Source organism: Rhamphochromis sp. 'chilingali' (assembly GCF_963969265.1).
Source record: "Rhamphochromis sp. 'chilingali' genome assembly, chromosome: 3".
NCBI classification, from domain to species: domain Eukaryota; kingdom Metazoa; phylum Chordata; class Actinopteri; order Cichliformes; family Cichlidae; genus Rhamphochromis; species Rhamphochromis sp. 'chilingali'.
This window is the reverse complement of record NC_137931.1, coordinates 36790417-36810824: the sequence shown is the minus strand read 5'-3', so window position 1 is coordinate 36810824 and position 20408 is coordinate 36790417. Positions and strand designations below refer to the sequence as shown.

At 45.1% G+C, this 20408-nt stretch overlaps 2 protein-coding genes across 11 annotated transcripts in view; one reads left to right on the top strand and one right to left on the bottom strand.

The window, feature by feature from the left end:
• The window catches only part of patj (PATJ crumbs cell polarity complex component), an 89000-nt gene extending 76687 nt beyond the window's left edge, over window positions 1–12313 (bottom strand). Inside the window, exons 1-7 of one of the 10 annotated variants that reach the window (XM_080877260.1) lie at window positions 12178–12313; window positions 11910–11978; window positions 10074–10137; window positions 9809–9987; window positions 4087–4290; window positions 3780–3919; window positions 3106–3286 (exon numbers count right to left, since the gene is read on the bottom strand). In XM_080877260.1, the coding sequence (XP_080733386.1) occupies window positions 3106–3286; window positions 3780–3919; window positions 4087–4290; window positions 9809–9987; window positions 10074–10095 (726 nt within the window). In that variant the 5' untranslated portion in view covers window positions 10096–10137; window positions 11910–11978; window positions 12178–12313. The other 9 variants (XM_080877258.1, XM_080877262.1, XM_080877264.1 and 6 more) reach the window with 9 other exon arrangements.
• Window positions 12314–12366: 53 nt separating this feature from the next.
• On the top strand, window positions 12367–19680 carry tm2d1 (TM2 domain containing 1). Its single transcript, XM_080877267.1, has 7 exons — window positions 12367–12532; window positions 13812–13885; window positions 14234–14342; window positions 14452–14543; window positions 16586–16659; window positions 19110–19239; window positions 19450–19680. The coding sequence occupies exons 1-6, from the start codon at window positions 12399–12401 to the stop codon at window positions 19218–19220; spliced, it is 594 nt and encodes a 197-aa protein (XP_080733393.1). The 5' UTR covers window positions 12367–12398; the 3' UTR covers window positions 19221–19239; window positions 19450–19680.
• Window positions 19681–20408: the final 728 nt, after the last annotated feature.

Sequence of the window (20408 nt, the reverse complement as noted above, 5' to 3'; positions counted from 1 at the left end):
AGCTAGCCGGGAGCTCGAGGGTTACTGATGCGGCCGAGAACGGCACAACTCCCGGCACATCATTTTCAGATCACTGCGGAGTTTCGCTGCTCGGGTTAAACGTAATATATAAGTCACTTAGACAACCTAAAAATGTTATTGTTGGGCTTTTTTCAGTGTTTTGTTTGTTCGTGAGTAAATCGGTTTGGCTGAGATTAAAGTTATTAGATTAGATAAAATAAAACTTTATTAATCCCCCGGGTGGGTTCCTCCTTGGTTTTCACACAGCTGACTAAACGTCAAACAGAAAACTTATTAAACAGAAGTATGAGACAGTCGAGAATTTACACCAGTGTCTGGTTATATTTTAGATAGCAAGAAGCAGACGGCCGAGTTTATTAAACTCCACCGAGACAGCGGTGACGCTAATCAGAACCGTCCAATTTCACGCCTTTAAATTTTAAAGGCGTGTTTGTGTGTGTGTTTATACAATTGCTATTATGTTTGCACTTTATGTGTAATGTTACTGACTGCAAAGATCAGTAAGATGTGTGTATTTTTTATTTATTAGTTTTATTTATTTAATATTATTTTTTAATTGAATGACTGTCTAGTAGTTCACAGATGTCGAAAAACTGAGTGTGGTAAAGCCACTGATTTATTTTATGTATATTTCTGCAATCTGCACATTGTACTGACTTTCATTTTAATGTTTACACCAGGGTTCCTTGTCAGCACTTTATGCTCAGATGTTTGTAAGCTAAAAATAAACTATTGTGTATGTTCAAATATACTGTTGTGATTGAAGAAGTTAAATAAAAATGTCAGTCATCAATTCATGCATCACCTCATGTCATCATAACAGAGGTCTGTCTTCCAGGAAAGAACAGTTTAAAATTAATGTAATATAGTATTGGCCATACTATATGATGTATTGCTTGTCTTTGTTTAATAATACAGAAGACAAAGACCTTAAAAAATAATCGCATATCGCATCGCAATCGCAATATTGGGGCAAAAAAAATCGCAATTAGATCATTTTCCATAATCGTTCAGCCCTACTGAAAACTGATAAAAACCCTGAAAGCCACACATTTCACACCTGAGCCTCAACTCTCGCGGCCCGGTACCAAACGACTCACGGACCGGTACCGGTCCGAGGCCCGGGGGTTGGGGACCGCTGCTCTAGTGGACCCTAACTTCTTACAGATGGCAGACTGAGAACAACCTGAAAGGGTCATGTGATGACCCCAGATCACCCAGGTACCTGCAGGTACTGATCTGAGGCCAATTAGCTGAACATCCTAGAAAATGAATATAAAGTCTGAACAGCAACGCCTCCGCTATAGGAAGCCAGCAGTTTGAACCCTAACCCCTGCCCCCCAGTCTTCAGGAGAAGATGCAGTAAGTCGAGGGCACCTGAAGCTCCAGGTAAACGTGTGAGCTGCTCCATCACGTGACTGTGACGAAGACCTTTAAAAGACAATAAATAACAAATGAGATGTTTCTGACACTCAGACACAAAGTGCGAGGAGCCGCGAGCTTCACCCATGAAATAAATCCATCTGCAAGTGCAACGTCACCTACAGTTTGATCTCTGACCTTTTATCATGGTCCAGAGAGTAAAAAGGCAGGCATTCATAGCTGCGTCATCATCTCATTTTTCTCTGGCCCCTCCCTCCCACCTCACTGCCAATCTTCACCTCCCGCCATGTCGACATTCATCGATCGCGCCTCCACTCAGACTTAAACACATATTGTCAGGAGCGAAGCTGCAGGTGGAGCACTAACTCGATTTCCTTTCAGCTTTAAGGTCAAAAAATCAACCGAGTCAAAGTCAGCTTGCCACAGACAGGAAGTGTCACTCCGATCCACAGGCATGGTCCCAAAGTGACCTCCAGTTATGAGTGACAGCTCGCTGTTTGTGCACACCTGTTTGTGTGTGTCTCTTTGTGTCTGTGTATGCGTGTTTCATATGGAGCGATAAAAATCAAAAACGCTGACGTCTGGTTTTGTGTCGCCCTGATGTTGGAACATCCTCTGAGTTCGGGTTTTTTAAAGCTGCTGACATCGTTTTGGAGTAAACTGTTGATTTCACGACTTGTTTTGGAGTTTGCTTCAAACAGCTGACAGTAAAGTTTTACTGTGTGCGCAGTTCCATCTGTGCTTGTTTTACTGGATCTTATTTAAAGCGCACACCTGGATCAGAAATGCCGTCCCTTCCAGGTTTGTGGTCTCAGCATTCTGTCTGTATTGCTGCTCTGGATCGTTTAGCCAGAGAGCTTCATGGAGCAGCTTTCAGACGTCAGGATGCGAGAAACGGCGAGTCTGCAGACTCGCACATGAACAGGAGGTGTTTATATTCCTGCAGACCACGAGGTCGCGCAGTTTGCTGGTGACTTTTCCAGCTTCCATACAACAGCTCAGCCTCTGTTCTGGAGTTACACAAACAACAGGAACTCCTCTTTACACTGATGACAACATCAGGCTCCATTTAAACTCTGCACACACCTGATATGATAAAAAATACATCCAAGCTTTGAAAGCCGCAGGTGGTATAATTATAATCCATATATCAATACATTTTTTGTCTCCTTTAGCTCAATGTGAGAGTCTTTCCTGTAATCATTCACTCTCGTGTTATTTTCTCCTGTTAATTATTAAAAGCTTCCAAACAAGTCTGACCCTGGACGAGTGCAGAAGCGAGACATGTGAGTTTTCCATCCTGAGCGTAGTTTGTGTTTAAATGAGAAACTCCTTTGATGTGTGAGCCCATCCTGCTCCCTGTGAGGGAACGAAAATGCAGACGCCAATCCGTCCAATTGGTGCATCCCTATTTTCTGAAGCATTTAAACATCATGGGAAAATCCTTGAGTTGTCGTCAGGAGTCAGCTATAGTTTACGATAATTCGACTGAAGTCATTTCTACAGAGCATTAGATCTGCGTGTCCACAAATAAATCAGAGTACGGGAAACAACAATGTCTGCATTTGTGATTCAGTCTGTGCTGCTCACAATCAGCCAAAACATGAAAACCACCTCTGTAACATCGTCAGAGCCCCAGACACAGAACGTCAGAAGTCCAGTCTCTTTTAAACCTTTGAATAAATGCCACAGTTTCCTTACCGGGTTGATTGGTGTTGTGGGCGGCAACGATGCGTCAGGTGGGCGGCCTCTGGCCACCACCAGCTCCACCGTCTCTCCAGGCTGCTGCAGGAGGGAGAGCGCGTGCTGTTGGCTGATGCCCGGCTCCAGAGGACTGCCGTTTATCACTAGGATCTGGTCCCGCTCCTGCAGACGCCCATCCCTGCAGACACAGCACCATATCCGTTGGAGCGGTGCATACTTACTTTAAAGGCAAACTTCACTGCCTTTGCCTTTAAAGTCTGCACCCAATCACTTCTAACTACCAAAACATGTCAGCCACACATGATGGTCGCATGACATCATCTGAGCAATGCTGGCAGGCTCATGTTGGACAGCCAGACGCTGTGTCAGGTAACACCAGCTGATTCAGCCACACATCACACACATGTAAATTTAATGTTTCAAACATTTTTTCTATTAATTTTCGTCATGTTTGTCGTGCAAAGGCCGACTCCGATCACACAAAACCAGATGAAAGCTCCCCTTGCTGTATGATGGGAATAACAGGAAGTGGAATGGCACATAGCAGTTCTGCTCCAATATTTTCAAAATAAAAGTTTAACATGACGCTTTATTGCTGCATTAATGGGTGTAGCGTGGTGTGGTGACCTGCTGCTCACTGATAGGAACAAACTAAACACGCGTCACTGAACCTGTGAGCGATTCCTCCGGGCTGGACGTGTTTGATGAAGACGCCGCGGCTACTGCTTCCTGTTGGATTCAGACCGACCACACTGAAGCCCAGACCACCAGTCAGAGGACGAGTCAATCTGACCACGTCAGTGAGACGTCCCTGCACGCAAGTGTGTGCGTGCACACACACACACACACACACACACACACACACACACACACACACACACACACAACCAGAGACACAGACACACAATCAGTTGAGCGGTTTGATATCATGTTGAGTTCATTTGTGAAATTGTGTGTGAGCGTCTTGGCTCCACCCACCTTGGCAGCATCAAGAATCCACTTCTGGAGGTCAGGTGTGGGCGGAGTCTGACGTTTGGGCGGAAACGAGCCATTGGTGAGGATGGAGGAGGTCGCGGATAGCGTGGGTGAGGCCGGGCCACCGACTGGATCGACGCTCATGATCAGTTGACCTTTTTTGGAGAAACTGAAATCGCTGCTGGTGTTTGGAGGCATGGCGCTTAGCTACAGGGAGAGGAGAGGTTAATCAATACATCAGATCTTCCAATCATAGCTGAGTGCTGATAGAGAAGTGAGAGACTTTTCTGTCCTGTCAAAGACGTCGCACGTCCTGCGAGTCCACAGAGACTGAAGGCAGAGGTTACTGCACAGTGATCATTCTAGATTATATCACCTGATTATTTTCACTACCAGAGTAAAAATTGAATCTCTAACAGGGCCGCCACATTTCCAAAGCTCAAACCACAGAAAATAAAATCAAATTTCATCAGAGCTACAAGACAGGTCGCCATCGTCACATCTGAGGCGAGAACATCCTCACATATTTGTAGAGTCAGACTTGCTGAAATGTACATACAGTGGGGCAAAAAAGTATTTAGTCAGCCACCGATTGTGCAAGTTCCCCCACCTAAAATGATGACAGAGGTCAGTAATTTGCACCAGAGGTACACTTCAACTGTGAGAGACAGAATGTGAAAAAAAAAAATCCATGAATCCACATGGTAGGATTTGTAAAGAATTCATTCGTAAATCAGGGTGGAAAATAAGTATTTGGTCAATAACAAAAATACAACTCAATACTTTGTAACATAACCTTTGTTGGCAATAACAGAGGTCAAATGTTTACTATAGGTCTTTACCAGGTTTGCACACACAGTAGCTGGTATTTTGGCCCATTCCTCCATGCAGATCTTCTCGAGAGCAGTGATGTTCTGGGGCTGTCGCCGAGCAACACGGACTTTCAACTCCCGCCACAGATTTTCTATGGGGTTGAGGTCTGGAGACTGGCTAGGCCACTCCAGGACTTTCAAATGCTTCTTACGGAGCCACTCCTTTGTTGCCCGGGCGCTGTGTTTTGGATCATTGTCATGTTGGAAGACCCAGCCTCGTTTCATCTTCAAAGTTCTCACTGATGGAAGGAGGTTTTGGCTCAAAATCTCACGATACATGGCCCCATTCATTCTGTCCTTAACACGGATCAGTCGTCCTGTCCCCTTGGCAGAAAAACAGCCCCATAGCATGATGTTTCCACCCCCATGCTTCACAGTAGGTATGGTGTTCTTGGGATGCAACTCAGTATTCTTCGTCCTCCAAACACGACGAGTTGAGTTTATACCAAAAAGTTCTACTTTGGTTTCATCTGACCACATGACATTCTCCCAATCCTCTGCTGTATCATCCATGTGCTCTCTGGCAAACTTCAGACGGGCCTGGACATGCACTGGCTTCAGCAGCGGAACACGTCTGGCACTGCGGGATTTGATTCCCTGCCGTTGTAGTGTGTTACTGATGGTGACCTTTGTTACTTTGGTCCCAGCTCTCTGCAGGTCATTCACCAGGTCCCCCCGTGTGGTTCTGGGATCTTTGCTCACCGTTCTCATGATCATTTTGACCCCACGGGATGAGATCTTGCGTGGAGCCCCAGATCGAGGGAGATTATCAGTGGTCTTGTATGTCTTCCATTTTCTGATGATTGCTCCCACAGTTGATTTTTTCACACCAAGCTGCTTGCCTATTGTAGATTCACTCTTCCCAGTCTGGTGCAGGTCTACAATACTTTTCCTGGTGTCCTTCGAAAGCTCTTTGGTCTTGGCCATGGCGGAGTTTGGAGTCTGACTGTTTGAGGCTGTGGACAGGTGTCTTTTATACAGATGATGAGTTCAAACAGGTGCCATTCATACAGGTAACGAGTGGGGGACAGAAAAGCTTCTTACAGAAGACGTTACAGGTCTGTGAGAGCCAGAGATTTTCCTTGTTTGAGGTGACCAAATACTTATTTTCCACCCTGATTTACGAATAAATTCTTTACAAATCCTACCATGTGGATTCATGGATTTTTTTTTCACATTCTGTCTCTCACAGTTGAAGTGTACCTCTGGTGCAAATTACTGACCTCTGTCATCATTTTAAGTGGGGGAACTTGCACAATCGGTGGCTGACTAAATACTTTTTTGCCCCACTGTATATGAGGTTTGGTACACGTGTGTAGCATCCCAAGAAATACACAAACATTCTTTTGAAGCCCCAACCTAAACCTGTCACCCTAAACCCTTCAAGAGGTGCAGAATTTAAGACGCAACTTTGGTGCATTTTTTCCCATTTTTAGATCCATACGATGACATAAGCGCGTTTGATCCAAAGACCTGACGGATGCTAAACTGCAAAGATGGTGAAGAAGTTGTTAAAACTCAAACGTTTCTAGTGGATCTGCTCCAGATGTCACAGGTTTGAGTCCAGACCTGGAGACATCCCAGAGCGGGCGCCCTGATTGTCACTGCTAACGGCTTTACTTGTCTTCATCAGCAACGGCACGCTGGTCTCACTGTACGTGAGGACTGGATGCTGTCACAAATAACTAACTACTGGTTTTTGTTTCGATCAGTAGTCTGAGAAGCCAGTCAGTTCTACTGACAATAAAAACCAGGTTTTTTCTTTTGGCCTCTGATAAATACTTTTTTTTTTAAGCAGAGATTAGAAATAAATAAATAAAAACTTGTATTCATCAAACTTAAACAGGCTTCTGTTAATGCAGTGAGCCTGCACAAGTGCAGGAAAACCCTGAACAGCTTCAATCTGTGGCCCAATTAATACATCCGTTCTCCAAACGAGCCAATCAGCTAATGTCAGACTGACGCATGTCAAGTCTGAACTAAACACCTGCTGCTTTCCTGTTTGTCTCAGGTGCGAACAGAAGTGACATCAGGGATCGTGCTGGACACAGATGTCCAGTGTTTAGACTCAAACACATGAATGTGAACCAGGCTCCGCTGACTGACTGTGTGCGCGGGCATAAAGAAACCGTCCACATACTTTTGAACTTTGGCCACAAACTTCACTGTGATGAAGAGGCAGACTGGGAGAGAGATGGGAGGCGCCCTTATGTGCAAGGACGCAGAAAAAAAAAGAAAAAAAGAAAAAGACGCGGCGAGGCCGGAGGTAAGTGGGGAGGAGAGAGGAAAAAAATAAAATCAATAGATTCCTCTGCAGGCGCTCTCTCTGAACAGGTAATGTATTAATGACCTTTACACTCACATTGTGGAAACTTATCAGTCTGCGGCTTATTTAGACCGGGCTGACAGAGCAGGATCCCGAGCCATTTCATCAATACCACCTCGACAAGGCCGTTACTCAAACAGAGACACCAGATATTAAAGCCTGATAGATCTGCAGCACGCTGGGGAGGGAGGGCCAGAAATAAAGGGAGAAGTCCCCGCTTCATATACCCTCTGCCGGCTTCCATCGGTGCATTCATAGACTCGCTCTGACCTTCGCAGCACTTAGAATATGAAGCCCGCCGCGGGTTATTGCCATTATCTTAATTTGGCCTGCAGATTGTTTATTGTAAAGCTCACGTCAGCGCAGGCGCGAGCTGAATACAGATGGCGATGCAGAGAGGATTCGACGGCCCGGGTCACAGCAGTGGGCGGGAGGCAGCACAGGACTGATACCCATAGGCTGTCAACACCTGGGCGGGGCTACACTTGTCAGATCTGATGGGAAACACTCACACAGATAGATGGAGAACATGTGATGAGAAACACCCACTGAAGTAAACCTAACTGAAAGCTTTTTGTTCCATTTCTGACGTTTTACTTGAACTCAGGTTCTTTTCTGGTTTAATCAGGACCGTTCATGTGTTTCTGGACATCTTCTGCTCATCTCCAGCTCTATAGCAGCTCTCAGGACCGATTTATCTCGCAGTGCATCATCTGCCTGACATACCTGACTGAAAAATTCGGGGAGTCTGCTCACTCATTAAGAGGTGACTTTTCAATCACAGTATAGCCCCGCCCTTGTCTACTTCCTGCTCCTGCTGTGACTCTGAGAGAACAAAAATCTCCAAAATGACCTCATGTTTGATTCAGTCAGCCCTGAAATTCATCATGGACTCATTCTTATATACGTAGTGCTTTTTTTGTACAACCCGAGAAGTCGCCCCCTGCTGGACATGAGAATGTGCATGTGGCGGCGGTGTGGTCCCTGGCTCAGCTGCAGGGGAGGCGCAGTGAGCTCAAGTGGGTGGTGCCTGGGGAGGCCACAGGTGGTGGCGACTGGACTAATCACAGTCTCTTCTTTTTATAGTGAGAGGCCAGTGCATGCGTGCCGAGACCAACTCTGAGCAGAGACTGTGAAACTTGGCAATAAAAGCTGAACTGTGAGCACAAACATTGTGTGTATTTTGGGTCTGTCTTACAGTCTGCTTTTCAGACTGAAACCAGTCAAAACATACATTTAAAAAATAGGCTATGATTTAAAAAATAAAATGGCGATCACAGTAGATGATAGTTAGTCATAAAAAAAAACTGTACAAATGAAAAACCTGTATGTTCGTGTTTGCAGCCCTGTGTCAGGCTCAGTGGAGTAAAGGCATGAAGTAGGGCTGCACGATTTTGCATAAAATGAGAATCACGATTTTTTGGCTTAGAATTGAGATCACGATTCTCTCACGATTTTCTTTTCCAATATAAATATTTATTGCACATATTAACTGCACATCAACTTCGTAACAATTGAAACTGAACATAAAAACAACAAATGTCTCACGTTTTGTTGTTGCCGCAAAATGTTGTACTGCTTGAAATTCCGTCTCCACCGTTGCTCGACGCTGCGTGTATAGAGCAGGTAGTGCAACAATAGAAAAATAGTTGCGGGACGGCACTGTATAGCGTTTGTCTAGGGTGTTGATCATTTTCCTAAATCCCTCGTTTTGCACAGTGTTGATGGGAGCCATATCTTTGGTCAGGTGATAAGTAATAGCCTCCGTAATTTCTTTGTGCCTGCGGGAGTTCGACGTGTATAGGGAAGCGCTGTATAAGGTTCCCGTTATTGATGTTTGGGTGGTTGACCGGGACGGATTTTCTCCTGTCACTTTCTCGTCATCCCTGACGTGCTCGCCGTTGTTTTTTCCCTGCTAACTTTAGCATCACACGGCACAGCTTCTGTATCACATGGTATAAGGCTCCGCCCTTGTCATTTGTTGAGCAGGAAGAGTGAACGCTTGTTTTCATGCAGATTACGTCCCGGATCAAAATGCGGTACAATCGTCGCCGTCTTTTTTTCTTTTCTTTTTTAAGTCGTCATTTGGAAATGAGATCGCACATAAGTATGAATCGAGATCGCGATTTTCTAACGATTAATCGTGCAGCCCTAGCATGAAGACAAACAACAAACAAAGTGTGTCGCTGCAGCTAGCTCCCTGTTGCTAGCTAACCTCTTTTTTCTTCTTGTTACGAGGTTGTTTCTTTCATACAGTGCACAGCTTCCATATCACGAGAAAGGAGGTGAGGGAAACATGGTTGTGGATAAAAACAATAAAATTCTTGTGAATGAAATATTCCATAAACTAGCTGTTAATATAAAACGTCATCATTTAAGGCTCTTTTGTTTTGTGTGAACTCCTTCACCTGAGCTATGGCTCCTGCAGTCCAGGTGAAGTACCGGTAAGCCTTAAACATCTGTGCCAGGATCAGAGTGATCCTATCCACTCTATTTTGCATGACGGCGCATGCTCAGTGAGGCTCACCTGGCTGCGGAGCTGCTTGATCGAGTGTTGAAGGGTCAGGATGTGGTTAAAGAGCGGGCTCTGCAGCGTCTCCCGCAGGTTTCCCAGGGTTTCGCTGTGGGTCCACTCCTCCCGCTGCACCAGTTTGGCCTGCAGACGCTCCAGAGCTGCCAGCACCTGCTGACGCTCCGTCGAGGACACTGAGGACAAAAACAGCTTGTGAAGCGTGGTCTCGGATAAACGCGAATCATTGGATGGTTTCTCTTGAGTTATAGTCAGGACTTACCTGTCAGGACATTTTCAAACATCTCTGCTGTGCTCTCACCGTCCTCTGTTCTGGAGGACCTAACCTAAACCAGGAAGAACCGAGAACAACTTTATTTCCTTCAGCTCTGGACCAAGTCTGATAAACGCCTACTAAAATACGAGCAAGTGTGGAGATACTTGTGCTCTGACACCTCACAGCACGACTCATACTGACCGCTCTTTCTGTCATCAACAACACTGCATGAAGTCACAGGAAAACATGCATGTCAGCACCCGTGCACTGTCTGTCTCAGGTGAGTCACACTCACCTTTTCTCCCACCAAAATTGGCCAAAATATGACCCAACACAGAACACCAAAAACATAATATCAGAAACACCATCAAACACCTTGCTCATTTCTTTCTGCTTATCCAAATCAGGGTCACAGGGGGTGGAGCCTATCCCAGCTGCCATAGGGCAACATGCGGGTACAGCTGGCCAGATTGTCCAGGGCAAACACAGAGAGACAACCAACTGGTATTAATGAGCCTAACCTAACCTTAACTAACCGTAACTAACCCCATCAACCTCAAAAAGACAAAAACCAAAGTGATGCTGAAAATCCCTGAAAACGATAAAGTAAAGATGGTAAAGATAACAAACTACGAACTCCAAACACAAAAGGCAAATACCACAAACAGCAAATACTACAAACTGAAGTACCACAAAAACCAGCCCTGCGTGAAGAAAATACTACACAGAGCAGATTTATGAAACAGGCCTGTAAACACTGAAATTTGACACCAAACAGGAAAAAACAAGATGAAAACTATGACAGGGAACCGGAAACCGAGAACGTACCATCAACACCAAAACCGTCACGAGCACCGGAGAATCGTGTGACACAGCACCACACCCTGAACCTACCACCGACACCCCAGCAGGTGCCCGCAATCACGTGACCGCAACTTTAACACAGTCCCTTTGAGTCACCATGGTAACGGTAGCCCTGACCTGACGGTGTTTACTGGTTTCCATTTCGCAAAGTGACGTTTCTGACTTTACCTGCGCGTTCTCGCCCTGCCGTGCACTGTGCCCTCCGAGCCACCGTACTTTTCACCATTCTACTTTCTAAAAACTTGTACCTAATACCTAAGGAGTTACTTCACACCTTCTTTCACTGTGGTACTGAAAGCACTCAGGTACTTCCCACCTGTGGCTAACACGGCCGTCCTCGGAGTGTCCAGGTGTGGCAGGTGAGCCTCGATATCAGCACGGAATATTTTCTCAGTCAGAGCCGAGCCGAGCTATTGTCTAGCTCTCTCTCTCTCTCTCACACTCACACACGGTCCACACACCCCCAACACCGAAACCAAACAGCATGACGCAGAGGGGGGGTCTGAGGCACTCACCTGTCAGCTCACCTGAGAAATCAGGAAGTGAAACTGAGCAGCGGAGTCGGAGGGGGAGGGGGCGGACAGACGGTATTTTCACCTGTACATATTTTAACCTGCATGTTTGGCCCTTGGTTCACCTCATAGCGTCACAGAGCGCGCGAGCAGGTGCGTCAAAGTTTACAACAGGTGAAAGCCGCACTTTAACCGCCTCTCTCTCTCTCTCTCACTCACACACACACGCACACACAGGTACAAAGTCTGAGTTCAGATCATGAGAATAAAGTAAAGAGTTAAAGGAGCTTCTCCTCCTCTTCTTTCTCCTCACCGAGAACTCCGCTCCGCTAGCCTTAGCCGCTAACTGCGGCAGAAACTGCGCTTCCGGTCCGCACTCTAACAGAGAAACAGTCCGCACAAGAAGCAACACTTTCCCCAGAAAAAGACGTAGATTCTCAGAGTTTCAAACTGGTAAGAAACTCACATAAACTGGATCCAGTCTGCCACCAGCGTCACTTTAATGCCGCATTCATGGCGGTAGGAAATCTGATGTCTAAGGATGCAAAAGCATAATGTAAGGATCATTTTGTTTTCTTATCATTAGTTTAACTGTTTTTTATTCCGTATTCTGTTTAAAAGCACATTCATTATTTTAGCACAATAAGGAAGAGAAATTATTTCTACATCTGAGATAAAATATCCATACTAAAACGAGAAAATAACACACATGAAGCAGGTTGAAACTGTTTTACCTGCCAGCATTTTAAGCTTATTTAAAGAGCTGATTTTATAACAAGAACAAAGGTTATATATGTCTTATGGTTAAAAATGGTTAGATTTGAAAACGATACAAATAAAACCAAAATAATAAATATAAATGGTTTGCCGAGCCTTCCTGGTCCTACATCGCTCTGAGTTCCCAGCATGCTGCAAGTCCATGAAGGTACCGCCCTGTCACGTGATTGAGGGAATCATGGCGTCCTCCCGGAGGCGGCTGCTGTATGTTCGCTCCGGGGCGCTCAGCCTCTTATTTTACTGCGTTTATTCGCACCTGCAGCTGGTCCTGAGCGAGGAGGTGGAGAACTGCCAGAACCTGAGACTCGGACAATATCCTTCCGTCCGTGTTTACCGCGCTTTAACGCCTCATTACCGGGGTCACGGGACGGCTAACGTTAGCCTAGCTTCTCTGTGACATTCAGATCAAAACGTTACATTTGGACGTTTTTTGGGGGTCCGTGGCTTAACGCGGGTTTCTCCTCTCATAGAATAGCACTGTGTGTTTGCATGTTTGGGACCTGAAGGGTTTTTCAGTCTGATCGATATTTTCAGTGTGGTCAGATTAAAGTTTCAAAGGAAGACAAGCTTCCCGTTGTCTTTGCAGTTACGAACGGATATTTAACTTCAGTCTGAAGACCGAACAGTTCACTTGTGTCAGGAGAGCTCAGAGACCCGAATCAGGAGAATAAGTTTGTTTCATAAACACAGAATGTTTACTCAGTGCAGCACTCTGCTGTTTTCATCAGTCAGTCTACCTAATGATACGATATTACTGTGATTTTTAACCTTCGTGTCCTTCATCAGTGTCTGTTTTACCCAGTAAGATAAAGTTCAGTTATTGTCAACCAAGCCAAGACTGTCACTAAAACCTGCCGTAAATGTTGCCATAAGATGAAGTTAGTCTGCAACTGAATGCAGTCCGTCTCTGATAATTCACCAAAGTTTATTACAAGTATGATTTGTGACAATTTGAAAATCATGCATCTGTTGCTGTCTCCATAGACAGAAATTCACATTTAATTATCACATCTGCACTCAGCAGCCTTCCTGTGCTAGAGGATTATAACCAGGGTACAGCCCAGAGTCGATCTGTGCTCCGTGATAACTGATGGGAACATGATGGCAATCAATCTGCATTTATAAAGCAGTTATTTGCAAACCTTCAGCAGTCTCGGCGAGTGGCCGCAGTAAGACAGAGTGTTTGCAGAAATGTTGCTTTCTGTCAGATGACCTGTGATCATTGTGAGTGAACCACCTACGAACTGTGGGCACCTGCACAGGGTGAGAGAAAACAGCCGCACAGTCAGCACCAGGTACGGAGAAAACAGCTGTACAGTCGGCAAGAGGTTGCTGATTTAATTGTACATGTGAGGAAGCTAATGTTATCTCAGGATGGTGTGCGTGAGATTGTTTGTAGGATTCCAGAGTATTTTCATTTATTTAATGAAGTATCGATATTTGGGGTCCTTGTATCCATACAGTATCTTGACACGATGCTGTATCGACTTCTTTTCCCCGCCCCTAAACCACGGCCTACGCCATGTCACGTAGAAACAGGCTGCAGATGTTTTCCGACTGAAGTGTGTTTGCCTTCCTTTACTCTGCTCACGTATAAATGCAACGATCCAAAGATCGATGAATCCACTCAGGAGCCAGAGAACTGCAGGGACATGACGGCGTGGGGTGAGTCTCACTTCAGATTAGATTTTTTTCTGTTTGTGGGCGGTGGCTTAAAAAACAGACAGACTCTAAAACTGAAGATGTTGCAGAGCTCCTCTTCTGCAGGCTTCCACAGGTCAGCCAATCAAGAGAAACTGTACTTTATTTTGGGGGCGGGGTATAAAGTGAGCAGAGTTTTTCAGACAGGATGAACTGAGGGGTTGCACTGAAGCTGGGATCAGGCAAAGAAGGATTATTATGAATCGTGAATCATGCGGAGCTGCTCAATGGCACGAATACGATCATAACTGCATCTAAACAAGTGTGTGTGTGTGTGTGTGTGTGTGTGTGCGCGCTCGCGTGTGCACACAGTGGAATGCCTCCCAGCTCCAAACATCAGCTGTCGGCTCTCCAACGGGACGGTGTTCAGGTTTAGCGGGGACGAGGTCGGCTTCAACAAATCCATCCCCTGCAGAAATGTGTGAGTATTCACAGTGCAAGCACAAACACACACACACTCCTCTATAGATTTTGGTGTGTGTGTGTGTGTGAGCTTCAGGTGGTTTGATGCTCTCTGTGTTTCCTGTCAGGAGTGGTTATTCCTACAAAGTGGCCGTGGCATTGTCTCTGTTTCTGGGCTGGCTCGGAGCAGATCGCTTCTACCTGGGATATCCTGCTCTGGGTACTCTCTCTCACACACACACACACACACACACACACACACACACACACACACACACACACACACACACACACCAACACACAGACACCTGCAGCTTTTATTTTGATGCCTGTAGTTTGGGTGGCCAGCTCTCTCACTTCATCTAGTTTTAGTAAAGCAGGTGTGTGTGGTGGGTGGGGGTGCAGTCAGGTGACACCTGTCGCTGAGCAGGTGTACTGTCAGGCGTCAGTATTTGGACAGTGATTCCTCAGGTTCAGCCTTTCAGGTTTAATTTAAAGAATTGAATAAAAGGAAAAACCACCTTAGAGTCACGCTTTAGATTTACAGCTTTCTCATGTCTGCAGGTATTTATTAAAGTGAATACTATGTACTAGGGCTGGGCCATATCATACAGTTCACGGTAATACCGGTATAATGTTGGGCAACGATAAGAAAATGAAATATCGTGGTAGAATATGGGTAAAACGCGCATGCGTAGTGCCTTTGTTTTCATATGCACATGGTGGAAAAAGCTTGGCGGCAACGGAGAATGAGAAGGGGGAAAGCGGATCGTTGAATGAAATGGATGAACCAGAATTGGTTTGTAAAAATGCTGCAGCTTCAGTGGTGTGGAACTGGTTTAGCTTTCATCCGTCACATACACAACAAAGCACTACTTTTGGTAGAGCATGCTAGCGGGCCGTTGTTATTACCGTGTTTTTTGGAAAATACACTTAAAATCAATCCTTTGATTTTTCTGAAAATCGCCAGTGCCCCTTATAATCCCGTGTGCCTTATGTATGAATTCTGGTTGTGTTTACTGACCTCGAAACGATTTTATGTACACGGCGCTCGAAAATCTGTCAAATGTTTCAGTACGACTTTACTAAGCTACGAAGCCGCACCGCTTGATGGATTGTCGGAGCATTACGGCTATCGTAGGCAGGAGCCTCGCGGAGTGATACGTACGGTGCTTCAACATAATATTACCGTATTGTGTGTGTAAAACCTCTTTTTACGTTTTGTGGATATTATACATGGTTATACTGAGGATATGTCGGCCAATTTCCACTGGAAATGCTTTTTGGTTAAACTGTCAGCAAAGAATTTGCATTTGCACTGTAAAATTTTTCTATAACTTTAATGCACATAAAAAAACAGCTGCTTGTTTAAGCGAAAATACATTGATGGGTTGGGTTTTTTTGCACTAATAAAGTTGTGGAGTTGTAAAGTATTTTGTCTGGTGTCAATTATATCGTCAGTTATATCGTTATCACAAAATTTCAAATGTATATTGTGATAAATATTTTTGGTCATATTGCCCTGCTCTACTATGTACTGTAACATTCAGACAATGATCTCAGACACTGACTCAGCGCAGGAAGACCAGATACAAGAGGAGGAGTTGAGAAGTTTGAGAAAGCACACGCAGACATGTTTTCATTGCGTTTCATCTGAGCGAAACCAACAGCAGAGCAGGAGGCTGCAGGCTGATGAGTCTCAGCTCCTTCATGTAAATAATGCATCCTCACTCCTTTGCACTCTGAAGACTTTCTGCTGTAAAATTAGCAGCAGAGTCCCTGTGCCCCCACAGGACACTTCAGCACACAGGCTTACGTACAGTGACAGCTGGAGGGTTTTTGCACCCGGCGTGTCCGGCGTCCTCAGGTGTGGCTTTACACCCCAGCTGATCTCTGACACAAACTGTACAATAAAATCTGAATTAAAATTTAAAAAACTGTTTCAGCGGGCTGTGTTGCTGCTGCATGTGATCTGAGAGAGTCATGTGACCTGAGAGTTGCTGCGTCCTCCTGATTACAAACCTGGAATGTTTCGCCTGTTTAAACAGGAATGAGATCCATTCACACAACACAAAATAAAACCCAGACGGACAGGAAAAGATTCAAACATGATCCAAAAACACAAAATAATTTTTAAAAAGAATTATCAGAAAACATCAAGTGTCCATTTAAAACAGACTAAATGTTTAAAACAAGATGAACATGTTTCAGTCATGGGAATATTTTATATTTGTTATTTAATGAAGACTGTCTCTCTCTCAGGACTGTTGAAGTTCTGCACTGTTGGTTTCTGTGGGATTGGCACACTCATCGACTTCATATTGATCGCCATGCAGGTGAGTCATAAATCCTGCACCGGCACCAGCTAGCTGATCACCATTATCATCATCATCGCCATGGCTGAAAATGTCCCCTTTACGTTGAATCTGGTTGGTCTCATGTGTTTGTTTCCTGGGGTCAGAGGTCAGCAGGCTGAAGATCAAACTCACCCAAACTGTAGCAAAAGATCAGATGGATCTGAGCAGCGATTTAGAGCCCGCTGTCACTTCTTCTCTGTTGTTAACAGTGACGCCTGTGATGAAGCATTCCTCTGTTCCATTTCACTGTGTGTGTGTCTGTGTGGGGTGGTGGTGGGGGCCTTATGAATAAGCAGGCAGCAGCTTTCTGGGTATTATTTACGTCCATCCATTGGTGGCTCGGCGAGGCCCCTTTAATGAATGAATCTTCCGGAAGGTCCTAATGGACTCTGAGAGCACGGAGACAGATGGATGAAGCAGAAGGTGAAGGGACAGATCTCCCTGTCCTGCTGAACCGTTTTAGATAATATAGACTGGAAATCCATCGGGGGGGGGGGGCTGAACGGGCTGTGGCTATTAACCCCGCCCACACCCAACTAAGACACAGGAAGAGCGAACGGCCCTTTAGGAGTTTTAGGCATTGGGAGGTATCCGCCCCCATTCAGACCACAACTGTGATTAATATTCAAGGCTCATTACATTTGGTGGATGATAAAATATGCTGTTAGTAGAATTCAGTGATGATGAACGTCATTTAGCGCTTTAGCTGCTTCAAGCTGCTGCTAAAACATCCTGCTGGCTCCTGCTTACACCCCAGTCATCAAGAGGACAGAGGAAAGTATCCTCACCCTACAAGGATGTTTCGAAGCCACTGACTGGGACAGCCTTCTTTCTCCTTCTGACATTGACAAATAAGTCAACACGGTGACATCATACAACTCCTTCTGTGTTGACAACATTATCCCCTCAAAACAGTCTCCATCTACCTCAACAACAAACCCTGGATTACCAAGGAACTCAAGGAAATCCTTAATAAAAAATTTTCTTCACCGGCTCTGCACTGGACAAAAAGGAGGTCAAGAGGGCCATAAAAACTGCTAAACGGAAGTATTAAAAACACAGTTGAAAACAAATTCACCACAGGGGACCTCCACTCAGCCTGGCAGGCCCCCAAAACCATGGCCTCTGTGAATACTGCGGTCACCACCCCCAGAACCATCCAGGTGGAGGGCAGCAACCCCTCCTTCCCTCCCTGACGACCTCAACACTTTCTACAGGTTTGAGACGGACAACATGGCCCAGCTTGAGGAGACCAGATCCTCACTCAAACCTGGCAGCTCTCCACTCACCTTCAGGACTGAGGACGTGGTGTGAGCCCTAAGGAGGACCAGGGAGAGGAGCTCCCTGACAACATTGCAGTCGAGTTCTGAGGCACTGTGCAGGGCAACTAGGAAGTGTGTTCCGGACTCTATTTCTGAAATTCTCTGCCAACACAGAGGAGATTCTTAGGAGGTGCCACCAACGGCTATACCTCCTTAGGAAACTCAACTCCTTTGGAGTCAGCACACCCATCATGATGACTTTTTACTATGCCTTCCTGGAAAGCATCATGACCTTCTCCATCACCTGCTGGTTCCATTCCCTCAGCCTTCAGAACAAGAACAGACTGCAGCACACTGCATCAGTGTGCTCTAAAATCATTGGCCTGCCTGTCAGAACACAGGTTTTCAGCCAACAGGCTCTCAGACAGGCATCCAAAATCATCAACGACCCCTCTCACATTCTTCACCCCGCATTTCAATGGCTCCCCTCTGGGCGACGCCTCCGCTGCATTTCCTGCAGGACTGAGACGAGGAGAGCCACCTTTGTCCCCAAAGCCACTCTGCTTTTTAACTCCAGCCGATAAGACCATTTCCCACACCCATAAGAATAACCTACACTCTTCTTATACTACAGACACTATTCACTTTTAGTCACTTACAGCTATTTATTCACCTTTCAGTCACTTTAATTTTAAGACTGTGTCATTTTAAAACTGTATATTCTGTGTATTTATTATTTCACCCTTATTGCCTGTTCTTATTGTCCTTATCTTCAACGTTATGCTGCTCTGTTGTTTGTTAATTGCCCCTTGGGAATAAATAACATCTTCTGATTCTGATGTGACAGGTTTTCCAGACATTCTTCGAGCGTGGAAATGAAATTCCCTTTTACGTTTATCCTCACTGAATATGACAATGAATAAAAACAGAAGAGGACCCAGAGTCAAACTCCAAACCTGATTCTGGCTGATGGAGGCTCAAACCATCCTCACAAACGCACAAATATTAATCTTGTCCTCCTGCTGAGCATCTTTGTTAAAGCGTCAGCCTTCAGCTGCTTTGAGCACGATCACCTCCACCTCTGCTTTAGAAGCTCACAGAAACAACAACTCCGCTTTCTGAAAACCTGGCTCTAATTTCCCTCCCTCTCTCTGGTTTCTCCTGCAGATCGTGGGTCCAGCAGACGGATCGAACTACATTGTGGATTATTACGGCGCCCGTCTGACCCGTCTGTCCATCACCAACGAGACTTTCAGGAAGCCACATCACTCTCTGTGAGCTCACCTGGACGCTGCCTGTAAGTTTTTAGGTCTTAAACGTCAGTAAATGACTGATGTTCCGCAGTGTGTAGGGTTTCTTGATGCTTCATTTAGTCAGCCTCCGAGGTTGATGGTTGGAAGATGAACTGTTCCCAAATCTTTGTTTTTATCTGATCAGTGTTGTCCCTGATCGAGGGGCTTCTATGAATGACCAAATATTAAAGGATATTTTCTCCCTCTCTGTTTAGGCATCTCCATCAGTGCAATAAATTCAGACCTGCTGTGAAGAAATCCCTCCTCATCTTCAGTCACAGTCTGTTTGAATCTATTCAATGGTCGCTCCGAGTCATCCTTAAAAAAAACACTTAATTGCACTTTTGTTTTTTGGTGTGCTGACATGTTGCTCCACCCATTTCTGTCTCTAACTTATTCTGTTTGTCATAAAGACTTTGTAAATAAAGTTTCTTTTTGTTAATCTACACACCAGCATCTCTGTTATTACTGTAGATGTATTTCAGGCCTGTTTGACAGTCACCAGCAGTCTGCCTTTAGTTTAAACCTACGTTTAAATCCATCTTCTTGTCAGGGGGTTAGAATCACCAGTTAACCTAACCACACAGAAACCCCGGCCAAGAGGCCAGGAGCTTCTCCTGCTGTGAGGCAGCAGTGCTAACCACTGTGCCACCCACTGCTGGGGAAACTAAAAGGAAAACATATTTTCCTACTTTTCAGATAAGGGTGTGAAAACTTTTCTGAAGTCACAGAATTTCCAGCAGATTTCAAAGCTTCTCTTCCAACCTCGGCTACTTTAGTCACATTTGAGGTTTAATGTAAGCTTTTACTTCCTGTTTGTGGTTGAAGTTTACGGAGGTAATGATGCATTAAGACTTCTTAAAAACCAGACAGTGGAAAAACCTTCAAAATGAGCTGGATCTTTTTCCACTGCTGGGTTTTCCAGTTTTCAGGGCTCAAAGACACATTTCAGTGTTGCCACACAGCGATACGGCCAAGAGCACAGACAGGAAATGATATCACACTACCATCAGTCTGGAAATGTTTGGACGGTGAAAAAAATGTGGTTAAAAGTCTAGTGACTCCTGCAACTGTACATGGTAACTGAAGCAATAAACAAACCTGTGCAATTACAGCAACTGTTAGAGAAAACGCAACGCTCTGAGAACACGTGCAACAATACCGGACATCATAC

What these genes read in the sequence shown, in the direction of transcription:
- tm2d1 (XM_080877267.1), top strand. Translation starts at nt 12,399, where the DNA reads ATGGCGTCCTCCCGGAGGCGGCTGCTGTATGTTCGCTCCGGGGCGCTC. An exon ending in CAGGGACATGACGGCGTGGG is followed by an intron (nt 13,886 to 14,233) that starts GTGAGTCTCACT and finishes GTGTGCACACAG; the next exon opens with TGGAATGCCTCCCAGCTCCA. An exon ending in CCTGGGATATCCTGCTCTGG is followed by an intron (nt 14,544 to 16,585) that starts GTACTCTCTCTC and finishes TCTCTCTCTCAG; the next exon opens with GACTGTTGAAGTTCTGCACT.